Source organism: Hemitrygon akajei, chromosome 7, assembly GCF_048418815.1.
Source record: "Hemitrygon akajei chromosome 7, sHemAka1.3, whole genome shotgun sequence".
Taxonomy (NCBI): Eukaryota; Metazoa; Chordata; class Chondrichthyes; order Myliobatiformes; family Dasyatidae; genus Hemitrygon; species Hemitrygon akajei.
In genome coordinates this window covers 53,829,569-53,844,521 of record NC_133130.1, presented here as the reverse complement: position 1 = coordinate 53,844,521, position 14,953 = coordinate 53,829,569, and the positions used below count along the sequence as shown (strand labels likewise).

Here is a 14,953-nt window from a genome sequence, read left to right as displayed (position 1 = left end):
TGACATTGGCTGTCCGTTTGCAGTGGTTATGATTGGTTGGCTCTAATAATTGTTATTGGCTGATTATAGAATTCATGCGACGTCAGTATACTCGCTAGCAAAGAGAAGCTGTTTCCTTGTTAGGCTGTTGCTCATTGGTTGATGCGTTTGAATGACAGGCGGTATCCCGGAGCCCGGGTAGGTGTAGTCAGTGCATAACTATTCCTGCTCTGTGAGTCCAGGAATCAGGGTTCGAGGAAGTGGAGTAAAATGTCGGCGGGCAGATTAGAGAGATGTATCTGGGTTATTTTCATTAGTCTAATTAGCTTAAGTGGCTTGCTCGCTGATGAAGTTAAATTGAAACGTTCACCCTCTCCACAGAAAGCTGTGCGTTTGTTTACCGAAGAGGAGTTGTCTAAATACAACGGGGAAGAGGTGGGTAAAATGTTTACTGAACCATCGGTAAACTAATATCTAATTCCGAAGTGCATAATTCAGCGATTTCAGCATTCTTGGAGTACATTGCAATTATGTACTAGATGCAGCAAAAAATGTGGTTGTATTTAATTTAAATTGTATCCACCCTTATGCTGTACACATTAGGGTGGGTATCATTCTCGGTTAATAGTGAATAAACGGGCACACAATGAGGTGAAGCATCCTGAAATTGGCCTAATGGTACAAACAAAGCTCTGCTATGAACATTCTAAATACAATTATGGAATATTTGTGTGTTTTGTGTTTGGACTATCTTCAAGTTGGCAAACAGGATTAGTGTAGATGGGCGATAAAAATGTAGATGCGAAAAGTCATTCAACGTGGAAACGGGCACTTTGGCGCAATTCTTCCATGCTGAGCAAGATGGCTATCTGAACTAGTCCCATTTGCCTGTGTTTGGCCCACACCTCTCTTGGCCTCTTCTATCTTGTATCCAAATGACTTTTAAACTTTCCCTGATAGATTGTTCCATCTACTCACCGCCCTCTGCATGGAAAAAGTTGTCCCTCAAGATCCGTTTTCAATCCTTTCTCATCTTTAGACGTCCTATCTAAGAAAAGGAATACGGCCATTCACCTTATCTGCATCCTTGTGATCTTATAAACCTCACCCTTCAACCTCCTGTGCTCCGGGGGAAAGTAAATATTTCATCATAACGGAAGCTTCTCTCCTGGGGGGGGGGGGGGGGGGGGGGGGAGAGGAGAGTCCCCCAGTCGCTGTAACATCCCTGTGACTTTCCTGCACCTTTTCCAGTGTAATGAAAATTTCCTATAGCTGGATAATCCGTACTGCATGCAAAGCTCCAAGTGTGATCTTGCTAGAACTTGTTTCTGTGATATATACTTCTAAGATGAAAATTAATTGTGAAAATTACTGCATTATTTTCTTTCTACTTCAGTTTGTTTTCTAGTTCATTTTGAGTTTTTAAAAAATAAACATGCTGTAAGTACTGTGCTGGTGAGAAGTTAGAACATTGACCCTATCTCTCTCTCTCTGCAGATGCTTCCTGGCCTTTTAAAAAAATTATAAGCATTTTCTGATTTTATTTCAAACTTTAAGCATCTGTAGACATTTGCCTTCCAAGTGATTTATATGTACACATTTTTGTTGAATGCAGTCACTTGCAGTCTGTTTTTGTCTCCACTTGGGCAAGCCACTTTTTCTTGAGTTGCAATAAAAACAATCAAATTGGAATAAATTTGCCCAAGTAGAGACAAGTTGGTCCAATTTTGTTCCCAATTTTAAGGACGTGGATAAGTTGGTTCTTCCATGAAGAAAGCCATGTATAAACAACACCACTGGCTTCTGTTCAAGTAATTTATTTTTGAAGTAATTTGCAAGTATTTCCTCTCCAGGATTATCAGAAGAGATTGTACAGCCAGTCTGATGATGCCTTTTAAGTAGAAGAATGAGTGTGTAGTGAAGGCTCAATTGCCTGGAATATTTAGGAAGAAATAGATTTTCTGATGTTAAAGGAATCAAGGGATGTGGGGTTAGTATGGAAAAGTGACGTTGAGGTAACAGATCAGCCTTGACATTCTTGAAAGTACTGAATGGCAAATTTTTTTGTCCTACATTGTCTCACTTTTAAATCTAATGCTGGTGAACAAGGAAATATTACACAAGAGGGTTGGGTGTGTCTCTGGGCTGCTAGTTCTTTGTGAAAATGGAAATCTGTAATGTTTCCCCTTATGGGTTTTGGATAGTGTTTCCATTGCCAGAATTTATCTGAATGTCCAACCAGAATTGGGTGGTATGCACCCTAGAGCAGAGGGGGCCATGCTGCTGTCATTAACTTTGATGTGGAATATTTGTGATGTAAATGTGAGCAGTCTAGAGGAATTAATTTGTTTAGTGTATGCCAGAGGGTGCTTTTTCCAGAGGATGGCATGACAATGTGGTTCACCGTTATGATGTGGAGCAAGCCTCTCTGTATTTGATTAGGCAGGACACTAGTACGTGATGCAAGGCTGTGTTGCAAACTGCCAACAGGAGATAAAGGGTATTTGGCCAATCATGAAATGTGGTTTAAATCATTATGGTGATAGCAAGGCTGATGTGCAGTTGTTTGCCTGATCTGATGTTGCTATTTTTTGGAGTGTCACCTGCTGCTATGATCGAGACAAGAGGGCCAATCAGGTTACTTTGGTCCTGGACAAGAAAAATGTGGCTCAGTAGTTTTCTGATCGACAGGTGGAATGAGAAAAGCCTTGTGCAACCACTTAGTAGGAGCTAAGGCCAAGTTATTCAGGATTGTTGCCTCTTTCTGGGGTTATCTCAGAACTGTGCCCAGAATGAACAGGTAGCGCCAACATGAAATCAGCAACCCCTCAGGTTTCATTCTGATAAGCTGAAGCAGAACTTCCAAATTCAGAGTGGCCCAATTCTAGCTGATCAGAAATTTTTCTGTAAATCTGATCAAATATGCAATGTGAAGGAGGACTGTAAAGGGGCAAGATCTCAAGACGAACAGCCAATTGTCAATCCAATTTTAAAGAAAACAACTTGTCTTGCTGTCAACTTGAGAATGAGCCGATGACCCCTGAGAGAAGTGATGTGACCACCTCCTTGTTACTGGCAACTTAAACTTGTGTCCCACCGTGTGTCTTCAGACACAAAGTCAAGCAGCGGACCATGTTGTAATCCATGGAGATAATTAGAAGTTTGTTATGCGATCTTCAGCTACTGCATAGTCAAGGGAATCTTAAAGGGATGTAGGAACTCTCAGCAGATCGGGAGGAGAACAGAGAACATGCCTTGGATATATGGTGAGGAGGTGTGGATGGTGAAAGGAAGACTGGTAGTGCAGACGGATGACTCTGTTTGATAAGGTACTTGCAAACAACACCAGAAGATAAGAGATGGCCAGTAGTGTTTACTTGTGTTGAAGCTCATTCTCTCTCACTAATAAAGAAACTAAGGATTTTAGAAATAGCACAGTGTAGATTTTCATAATTCAGAGGAAGGAGATGTCTACTTTTTTAGTTTAGATAAGGCATTTCTTGTGAGGCTATCCAAGGTGCCATCTGTGTTCAGTTTAAAGACGCTGACCCTCTTCTCCTCTGATCTGCCAATGTGGACTGGCTCATGGACCTCTGGTTTCCTCCTCCTGGAGTCAACAATCAGCTCCTTGGTCTTGCTGACATTGAGTGAGAGGCTATTGTTCTGGCACAATGCAACAAGATTTTCAGTCTCCCTCCTATATGCTGATCCTTCACCACTGTTGATTTGGCCAATGACAGGTGTAGGCAGCAAACTTAAGTATGGTATTGGAGCTGTACTTAGCAAGTAGAGCGGGGGTGGGGGGTGGGTGTGGAGGGAAGCACACAGCTTTACAGTGCACCTGTGCTGATAGAGATTGTGGAGGAGATGCTGTTGCCAATCTGAACTGACTGGGGTCTGCAAGTGAGGAAATCCAAGATCCAGTAGCCCAAGGAGGTATTGAAGGTATGAAATGGTTGATTGCAGAGCTGTAGTCAATGAATTGCATCCTATTGTGTGCATCACCACTGTCAAGATGTTCTAGGGTTGAGTGAAGGCCAATGAAATTGTATCTGCTGTTGACCTGTTGTGATGGTAGGCAAATTGGAGTGGATCAAAATCATTCCTCAGGCAGGAGTTGATGTGTTTCATCACAGTGGATGTGAGTGCCACTGTATGATAGTTGTTGAGGCAGGTACCATGTCCTTGGACTATAAGACATGCAGAATTAGGCCATTTGGCCCATTGAGTCCGCTCCACCATTCCATCATGTCTGATTTATTATCCCTTCCCCGGTATCTGTTGATATCATTTAGATCTTTTGAGTTCTTGAACACGGCTAAGTCCACCGACTCAAAGCAATTCCACAGCCACTCCTCTGCCTCCCGGGACCACCTCATTGTTGTCTGAGCCTCTGCAGGCGGGAGGAGGACAGCCTTCTGACAGGATCAGATTTCCCAAAATACAACTAGGGATACAACGGTAGGCATTTCTGATCATAGTGTAACAGAAGTTGAGTTTGTTGGGACCCCTGGTGTTGCAGGTGACATGTTGATGCTAATTGGCCAGAGATTTCTTCAAGCAAGCCTGATTGAAATTGCTGGCAATGATTTGAATGTTTTTTGTTTGCTAATTGTAGCACTCAATACATCGAGTGCTTGTGTAACATCTGCCTTAGACACCATGTAAACTGTGATCAGTGACAGGGAGGCAACTAGATCCCAATGTAGGTTAGTTGGGAAGCCGGTCAATCAAGCCTCAGATGAGCTGGAAAGGAGGATGGTGACTTGCTGATGAGCTTAAGAACCGTGGAGTTTCCAGTGGGCAAGAGTTTTAGCAGCAGAGACTGAAATGGGCAGTGTCCTAGGCTTTAGCTTGTGCTCTGTGGTATTTACTTCTGCCTTTCAATTATTTCTGTACCTATTTGCCTGGGTGTCTTTTTAGTGCTAAATTATTTCTTTTCCTTCTCCAAGGACAATCAACCGATCTACATGGCAGTTAAGGGAGTGGTGTTTGATGTCTCATTGGGAAAAGGTAAACATTATATAAACATTATGTGCATATTTATCTCTCTTACTTTGCTGTGCACTTAACATATAGTGCCTTGTAAAAGTATTCAGACCCCAACCCTTTGTTCACATAAATGAGTATTGCAACCAGAGATTTTGATCAATTTAACAAAGAATTTTTATTTGTGCTCACTTTTTCACAGTAGAGCCCCAGAAACAAGGGAAATTACAAAGGTAGGAAAAACTAAAAATTAAAAAAAACTGTAATGTTAGTCGTTCAAAAGTATTCATTCCCCCTTTGCTAATACTTAGTTGAACTGCTTCCCGCAGGTATTACAGCCAGTAGTAGTCTTTTTGGATAAGTCTTTATTAGTACTACTAGCACTGCACAATGTGACAAAGTAAGATTTGCCCATTTATCCTTGCAAAATTGCTCAAGCTGTGCCAGGTTAGTTGGGGAGCGGCAGAGGACAGCAATCTTGAGATCTTGCCGGAAATGTTAGATCAGGTTAATGTCAGGACTCTGGTGATGAAACATATCAAGTCGTGCCCGAGAAGTGACTTGGATCCACTCCAATTTGTCCACTGTCAAAACAGGTCAACAGCAGACGCCATTTCATTGGCTCTTCGCTCAACCTTGGAACTTCCGAACAGTGAAGATGCTCTTTATCATCTACAGCTTCAATGCTGCTTTCTCCTCAAAGTTAATCAATAAGCTCAAGGCCCAGGCTTCAATACTTCCTTGTGCTACAGGATCCTCACAGGCAGACCCCAGTCAGTTAGATTGACAACGTCTCCTCCACAATCTCCATCAGCACACAAGTGCACCGGTGTGCTCCCCACCCCCCGCTCTGCTGCCAAAGTACAGCTCCAATGCCATATTTAAGTTTGCTGCTGACACCTCTGTCATTGGCCAAATCAAATGTGGGGACGAATCAGCGTATAGGAGGGAGACAGAAAATCTTGTTGCGTTGTGCCATAACACCAACCTCTTACTCAATGTCAGCAAGACCAAGGAGATGATTATTGACTTCAGGAGGCTGAAACAGGAAGTCCATTGGGAGATCAGAGGAGAGGGTCAGCATCTTTAAATTCCTCGGTGTTTTCAGCTCAGCTGATCTGTCCTGGGTCCAGCTCTTGTGTGCCATATGAAGAAAGCACTTTCTTGGAAATTTGCCAAGATTCGAATGTCATCTGAAACTTTAACATATATAGTGGAGAGTATATTGATTGGTTGAAGCTTGGGGTGGTATGGAATCACCAATTCCCTTGAATGGAAAATCCCACAAAATGTATTAGATACAGCCTAGTCCATCACAGGTAAAGCCCTCCCCCCTTTGAACATATCTACAAGGAGTGATGTTGCAGAAAAGCAGCATCCATCATCATGGACTCCCACCATCCAGGCCACACTCTCGTCTCGCTGCTGCCATCAGGAGGAAGGTGTAGGAGCCTCAGGACCAACACCACCATGTTCAGGAACAGTTACTAACCCTCTTGAACCAGAGGGGATAACTTCACTCTCTCTGTCACTGAACTGTTCTCACAACCCGCTGACTCACCTTCAAGGACTCTTCATGTTAGGTTCTTCATATTTATTTCTTCTTTCTTTCTTTTATTTGCACAGTTTGTTGTTTGCACATTGGGCGCCTGCCCTGTTGGGTGTGGTCTTTCCTTGATTCTATTGTGATTGTATCTACTGTGAATGCCTGCAAGAAAATTAATGTCAAGATTGTAATAAGCTTACTTTGAACTTTGATTATCAGTTTTACTGTAACCATTATTTGATTGACATAGATTTGATGGGCCTGGAGGGGGCGCTCTTTATTAAAAATCCATGATAAAAGGGCTTAAAAGATCAGAAGTGTTGAATCTGTTTATCAAATGTGATCATGAAACTAAACTTCTGCTTTTTTTTTTGTACATTCTTTGTGATTCCTTATCCTTATTTGGATTAAACCTAAATTCAAGATATTGAAGTGATTGTTCAGCAAGTTATTTTCTGCTCCTTTTTGGTATTCATCTTATAGGCTGTGTTTAGTTTACACAGCATAGCTTTTTATATATACAGAGGATTTTGGTTAGTTGGGCTGTTTTGCTAATCAGGACAGCTGCTTGATTGGGACAACTCCTAAAGAATAAAAACGAATCGAGGGAAAAATTGCTGGGATTCCCTTTGTTTGTTTGAGACACTGTGTTGCTTACTTGGGGCCGGAGACGGTTGCTGATCTAGTGTCAGTCCTGTGCTCTTGCATAGTTGGTCAACGCTACACCATGCCTAGAGCAAACAGTTTTTAAATAGCATTAGCTGTGTGTGTTTGCATTCAAAAAGCAATGAGTTTTGGCACTGATAGTTGAGAAAATAAGCAGCAAGACAATTCAGAACTGTTGTACTGACTGCAGTTTCAAGCATTCAGGCTTGGAAATGCCAGAAACGGCCGTGAGTGCAAATGAAATAATTTCAAGTTGTGAACTGTGAAGAATTTGAAGATATCGACAATCATCTTGAATGTCACAATGAAATGATGAATTGGTGGAAGCAGTCAATAATAGCATTAAGTGAAGGCAGCCATTATCTGCATTAGGTGCCTGCACTGATTGACTCAGTTTATGTTTTTATACCTTTTTAACTATTTCCATGAAACGTCAACTAATTGGGCAGCTGCATAATTGGGACAAAATTTCAAGAGGGCACATTCCCTTTCCTTTTTCATCCCTACCCACCACAGATTCCTATGCGAAGGTAGAGCTATGCTTTTGCAAATATTGTGTCCAATTGTTTGTACAGTCAGTGAATTACCTGTAACATTGAAAACCTTTCCTTCTCTCTTTTAGAATTTTATGGCAAAGGTGCCCCTTATAATGTACTAGTGGGGAAGGACTCAACAAGAGCTGTAGCAAAGATGTCTTTGGATCCCAAAGACCTCACACATGATACTGTAAGTTGTATGAGCGGCAAGAATGAGAGACTTTTGATTAAACTGTGATAAGGCATTTGAGTTTGCCGTATTCTGACATACTGCATTTTCTACTTGGTAAAATTGTCTAGTTTAAATGTATGTGTACTGATGTAGTTGGTCAAATGTGATTATTGTCCACTAGTCAGGGGTTTGAATTTCCAATTGGGGTTGTATTAATTTATAGAGGCCAACATTTATTCACTTTTGATATTATTTCAGTTATTCAGTAATACTTTTTAAAAACATCATTTTGTAACCTGTGCTGATTTTTGATGTGATTACAGCATAAGAAGGAAGCCATTTGGCTGATCACGCCTATGCCATTCCAGTGGAGCAATGCTGTCCTGCAACTCATTCTGTCTCATTTGTCTATTGTAAGGCATATATAGGCAGTTTAAAAAAAACATTTTTGGGATGTGGAAGGGAAACCATTACACAGTAGAAGCTCAATCAGTCATCCACGCAGCCAGCAAGGACAGGACAGGTATGACGAAGGGTCTTGGCCCGAAACGTCGACAGCGCTTCTTCCTATAGATGCTGCCTGGCCTGCTGCGTTCCACCAGCATTTTGTGTGTGTTGCAAGACAGGTATGTTAGGTCGTAGCAACAAATGCTGAAACACCATGTTTCCCTGTTTCACAAAGCTAGGCCCAATAAGAGTGAATATTTGAGATGATAATATTCAATTAAATCTCATTGTAGAAAGGTTAACTAATAACTTAAATGGAAAAAGGGGAAATTAAAATAACAGTGGCATCCAAAAGTTTGGGCACCCCTTGTCAAAATTTCTGTTACTGTGAATAGTTAAGTGAGTAGAAGATGAACTGATCTCAAAGTCAAAGTTAAAGATGAAACATTCTTTTCAACATTTTAAGCGATTGGTGTATTATTTTTGTTTTGTATTATTTTAGAGTGGGTGAAAAAAAGGAAAGGAGCACCATGCGAAAGTTTGGGCACCCCAAGAGATTTAAGCTCTCGGATAACTTTTACCAAGGTCTCAGACCTTGGTAAGCTTGTTAGGTCTATGGCTTGTTCACAATCATCGTTAGGAAAGGCCAGGTGATGCAAATTTCAAAGCTTTATAAATACCCTGGCTCCTCAAACCTTGTCCCAACAATCGGCAGCCATGGGCTCCTTGAAGCAGCTGCCTAGCGCTCTGAAAATTAAAATAAATGATGCCCACAAAGCAGGAGAAGGCTATAAGAAGATAGCAAAGCATTTTCAGGTAGCCGTTTCCTCAGTTAGTAATGTAATTAAGAAATGGCAGTTAACAGGAGCGGTGGAGGTCAAGTTGAGGTCTGAAAGACCAAGAAAACTTTCCGAGAGAACTGTTCATAGGATTGCTAGAATGGCAAATCAAACCCCCTGTTTGACTGCAAAGACCGTCAGGAAGATTTAGCAGACTCCGGAGTGGTGGTGCATTGTTCTACTGTGCAGCAACACCTGCACAAATATGACCTTCATGGAAGAGTCATCAGAAGAAAACTTTTCCTGTGTCCTCACCACAAAATTCAGCGTCAGAAGTTTGCAAAGGAACATCTAAACAAGCCTGATGCATTTTGGAAACAAGTCCCGTGCATTGATGAAGTTAAAATAGAACTTTTTGGCCGCAATGAGCAAAGGTATGTTTGGAGAAAAAAGGGTGCAGAATTTCATGAAAAGAACTCCTCTCCAACTGTTAAGCACGGGGGTGGATCGATCATGCTTTGGGCTTGTGTTGCAGCCAGTGGCATGGGGAACATTTCACTGGTAGAGGGAAGAATGAATTCAATTAAATACCAGCAAATTCTAGAAGCAAACATCACACTGTCTGTATAAAAACAAAAGCTGAAGATGAAAAGATTATGGCTTTTACAACAGGATAATGATCCTAAACACACTTCAAAATCCACAATGGACTACTCCAAGAGGCACAAGCTGAAGGTTTTGCCATGGCCCTCACAGTCCCCCAACCTAAATATCATCGAAAATCTGTGGATAGACCACAAAAGAGCATTGCATGCAAGACGACCCAAGAATCCCCCAAACAAGAATTGAAAGACTCTTAGCTGGCTACAGAAAGCATTTATGAGCTGTGATACTTGCCAAAGGGGGTGTTACTAAGTACTGACCATGCAGGGCCCAAATTTTTGCTTCAGGCCCTTTTCCTTTTTTGTTATTTTGAAACTAAAAGATGGAAATAAAAATAATCTTGCTTAAAACAGTAAAGAAATGTGTCATCTTTAACTTTATGCCTTTTGGACATCAGGTCATCTTTTACTCGCTTTGCTTTTCACAGTAATAGAAATTTTGACCAGAGGTGCCCAAACTTTTGCATGCCACTGTGTGAAGAATCTCGTCTACAATACCATGGAGCATTCTGATTGGCTACATCACCGTCTGGTATGGGGGGGCAATTACTGCACAGGATTGAAATCAGCTGCAGAGAGTGGTAAACTTAGTCACCCCATCATGGGCACTAACCTCCATGGCATCCAGGACGTATGCAAGGAGCAATGCTTCAAAAAGGCTACATCAGTCGTTAAGGACCCAAATCACCCAGGCCATGCCTTGTTCTCATTGTTACCATCAGGAAGGAGGTACAGAAGCCTGAAGGAACACACTCAACAATTCAGGAACAGCTTTTTCCCCTCTGCCATCCGATTTCTGAATGGACATTGAACCCACGAGCACTACCTGACTACTTTTTCATCTCTGTTTCTGCACTACTTATTTAATTTGACTGTTACAGTATTTTTTACTGTGAAAATTTTTCCATTATTAAGTCTTGCATTGTAATACTGCCACAAAGACAACAAACTTCAAGGTGTATTCTGGTGATATTAAACCTGATCCTATTGGCACTCCTCTGTTTTTCAAGACAAACGGCATTGTTTTAATATTTTTTTGGCCATGGAGAAATGGTGATCACCTGTTGGATCCTTTGCAGTGTTGGACCTGGATCTCTGGATGGTTGTTGGCAGGAGCAGTGAGGAGGCAGGTACCCAAAGCAGCTCCAAGCCCATATTACTGCTGAGATCATGCTGTTCATTTCCAGGGACCTGGATTGCACTAGGCAAGATTACAGAGCATGCAGATGCTGGCCCAAAATTTTATAACAGGTGATTCCTGCATTATGGGAAGTGTGTTCTTAGAAAGTGGGCTTCTCTGATTTTATTCTCATTACTCAAGCCCTATCAAGAAGTACAAGTTGTGGGGGGGAAAAAAAGTTGATTTATTTCTTGAAAATTGGTTTTACACTTTTGGGGTAGTGATTTGTGAATTTCCAAAACCCAAGCAAATATAGTGTGAGGAATACACTACCTGCAGGAGGCACTCCAATGAGACAAACCTCATGAAACCCTGATCTTTTGCTATTTCCTGTAATGCCACTAGGTGGTGCTGCATGATCTGGTGCACTGCTCCAGATTGACAAGAAACAAACTTAAATACTCAGTTGTGTTGCTCTTCCCCGTTTGATCATTTTGGCTCATATTTTGTCAGTCCAAAATAAAATGGAATGAATTACTTGTTTCTAGCTTCTAATGAAATGAGGTAAATTGTAGTCTGTATATTCATATTTGTACTCTTTAGATTCACCTTCACAGCAATTGTGCATTAAATTTGTAATGTTCACTTATAGTAAATACATTTTAATATCTGCTATTCTTATTTCTTCAAAACGTAAAGAAGTAATTCTGATCAATTTTTGTTTTACTTGCTCTAGATTTTGTTTAGTAACCTCTCTCAACTCGTTGCAACAAGCACAACTCAAAGGAATGTAATTTCCTCACCAACTATGTATATGACGTATGCTTGTGATAACATGTTTATAGTTTAAAGAAAAACTCCCCATCCTTTTCAGTTACATAACTTTGCCCATCACGTTTTTCGTACCCATTTTGTTCAACCATGTACCCTTTAAGTCCACAGTTCCCTCAGTTGTGTATCTGTGTAGAGTCCTTACTTTTGATGGAAATGAGATTTTTTAGTACTGTTTTAAGTGATTCTTTATAGTCCTGAGATTTTAAATGCTTCATTTTGGCCCTACTGCCCACCACATAAGTAATGAAATTATGTGCTTAAAGCTAGTAAGGAAGAAGAGGGACATAAACTGAGCAAAACCCAGCTCCACAGATGTTCTTCAATTTCAATGTGGCATTGATTTTTAAAAAGCCTCAACAATCATCTCATTCTATCTAGCAAGTTGTCTGTGAATGGTGTTTCTTTTGCTACCTTAGTCAAGTTACAGAAGGTGTACAAATCAAAAGTTACCTTCAATTTGTAGAAAATGTTACCTGAACTCAGCAGGTTGAACAACATCTATGGAGAGGAATAAAGAATTGACGTTTTGGGTCAAAACTTCAACTCTTTATTCTTCTCCATAGATTCTGCCTGAACTGTTGAGTTCCCTCATTTTGTGTGTTACTCTGGATTTCCAGCATCTGCAGAATTTCTTGGTCTTTATGATTTGCTACTATAATTTATGCTAGGTCACACTGTAAAATTTCACTTGGTACCAACTCACTTCAGCTGCATTGCAACCAGAGTTGAATCTTTCTCTTTCTATTTCCAGATACTAGCTCCTTTCAGTCATTGTATTTTGTATTCTTATATACATAGAGTATTTATGACATCTTTTTTCCATTGTTTCACAGACTGGACTCACTGAAGATGAGCTGCAGTCTCTAGATAATATTTTCAACAGTTTATATAAGACCAAGTATCCTATTGTTGGCTATACTGCACGTCGAATTCTTAATGAAGATGGCAGCCCCAACAAAGACTTTAAACCTGAAGATCAGCCCCACTTCAACATCAAAGATGAGTTTTAATGACCTCCCCCCTTGCATTCAAAAAGTATATTCCATTTTTTTTGTATTTAAAGTATAGTAGCAAGATGATACACTATCTAGTACTAAATGTAAAAAAAATAAGAACATTGTTTAATTGTGTATTGGAAGCAAATGCCTTTGTAAGATTTAATGGCTTTTAAATTGTATTTACTCACATATATGATTATTCAATCTTTTGCAAGAAGAATCTTATCAGATATGTCCATATATGTGAGATATTAAATCTCTCTTTGTATTTTTTAAAATGCTTGTTTTGTTATTTGGTTTGAAATGACCTTTTGTAAAGATCATTCATTGTGTCTGAAAAGGGAGTTACTGTTAGGAATTAGAGAGCTATTTGTGTATCTAAATAGAGCCATGGTTTATTTTCCACCAGTGTTTCCGATCCACAACCAAGGAATTAAAGATGACACCTTTTCCTTTGTTTTGCTTTATGTTCCAAATTGCTATCAGTGGGATATAACCCTGGAATACTTTGTTAATTAGAAACACTTTGTGTGTGCATTGAGGTGGAGTGCTTTGACAAGTTTCATTTTGTTCTTGCATTTGCTATAATAGCTTTTACACCCTAATGAATTTATTATGTTTGCTGTGTTTGACACAGACATCTTTAGTCCTCTTCCTCTGATGTAAAACATACTGTTAGTTTCTCAGTTTAAACTACACTGTTTTCCAGTCCTGACAATGGGTTCCAATCCAAGAGGTTGTCTGTACTCCTTTCCATAGATGCTGCCTGACCTGCTGAGTTCTCCCAGCATTTTGTGTGTGTTGCTGTTTTCCTTCAATATGGTCTCTTATTCACAAAGCTTGAGGTTTAATTTCTTCAAGTTAGTTAGTGAGTTCCATAAGTCATCCTCTTTACATTCATGTCAGAGTTGATAATTTGACCAGCTATATGTGAGATGTCCTACAGCTGACATGGAGCCTGGATAAGATAGTTTCCCCCAATCTGGTCAGTTTAGAAACCTGAAATCTAGTAACGCGCACAAAATGCTGGAAGAACCAGGCAAGTCTTGCAGTATCTACGGAGGGAAATAAGCAGTTGAGGTTTTGGCGGGGACCTTCATCAGGGCTCGAAATGTCGACTGTTTATTTCCCTCCTGCCTGACTTGCTGAGTTCTTCCAGCATTTTGTGTGTTGGCTCAAGATTTGCAGCATCTGCAGAATCTCTTGCGCCTCAAGTGCAGTGTGTGTTTTCATCTACACATCGATAATATCCAACAGCTTTGCCCAAGTGGTTTAGATTATTTTCAAAAATTTAGCCACAGATCAATTTTATTTATCAAATTACTAAACTAGTTGTCTCATTAGAACATGAAGGTTGAAAACAAATGGCAGAATACTAAATCTGTACATTCACAATATGAATGCAGCTTTTGTTGGTCTTTGTGCACAGCTAAGTTACTTCAAGATACCGTGAGACATTTAATACCTCCATTTAAAAAAACACCTTTAGCTGCAACATTGCAGCACTATACAGCACATAGCATGGAAAGTTTTAACCTTGTACTGCTTGAAATATTTTCTTGTATTTGGAAAGTGAACTGTCACAACTGCTTTAGTATTGGTAAGCGTTATAACTTCCTGTTTATTCAGTCACTGAAGGACCCATGGAGCTGACTGCCTGTTTATTTTTTTACGTCTTCTAAATATTTTGAATGGAGGGTGTGTAATTTCCAAATGAAATGAGTTCTCAACATTTGCCTACTCAGGGTTTAAATGGGTGGCTACTGAGCTGTTCTAGATGTTTGTTTAGTCAATGTATGGGATTAAGGTAAAATCTCAGGCTTCGTAAATGGGGCTTGCCAGGAGACATCCAACTCCTGAGCCAAGGAAATGTTTCCATGTGAATGTATTTTGCAAGAATTTGGTAATAATTCTGTTTTTTAAAAAAAATCAGGACTGCATGAAGAGGTTTGTACAGGCTGGACTGCCAGGAACCATTAATTTGCAGGACTTGGAATTTGCAACTCAGGAACTTGGCTTTGTTACATAACCATGTTTTTTTCCTCCCCTTTCTCGTTAATGTTGAATGGGCGGGTACATTTTTGCGCCTTGGCCCTTGAGGAATGCTGTCTCATTTGGCTGTATCCACGTACGGTTTGAGTGACAGTTAAACTTCATTTGATTTGATTGACCAGATAGAGAAAGTACTAAATCATAAGGGTCAGGTTTAATGGACTGACACTTAC

General features: G+C 40.3%; 1 protein-coding gene across 1 annotated transcript; it reads left to right on the top strand.

The window, feature by feature from the left end:
* Window positions 1-160: 160 nt before the first annotated feature.
* Window positions 161-13,185, top strand: nenf (neudesin neurotrophic factor). The gene is made up of 4 exons (XM_073050879.1): window positions 161-414; window positions 4,932-4,992; window positions 7,803-7,906; window positions 12,564-13,185. The coding sequence occupies exons 1-4, from the start codon at window positions 250-252 to the stop codon at window positions 12,738-12,740; spliced, it is 507 nt and encodes a 168-aa protein (XP_072906980.1). The 5' UTR covers window positions 161-249; the 3' UTR covers window positions 12,741-13,185.
* Window positions 13,186-14,953: the final 1,768 nt, after the last annotated feature.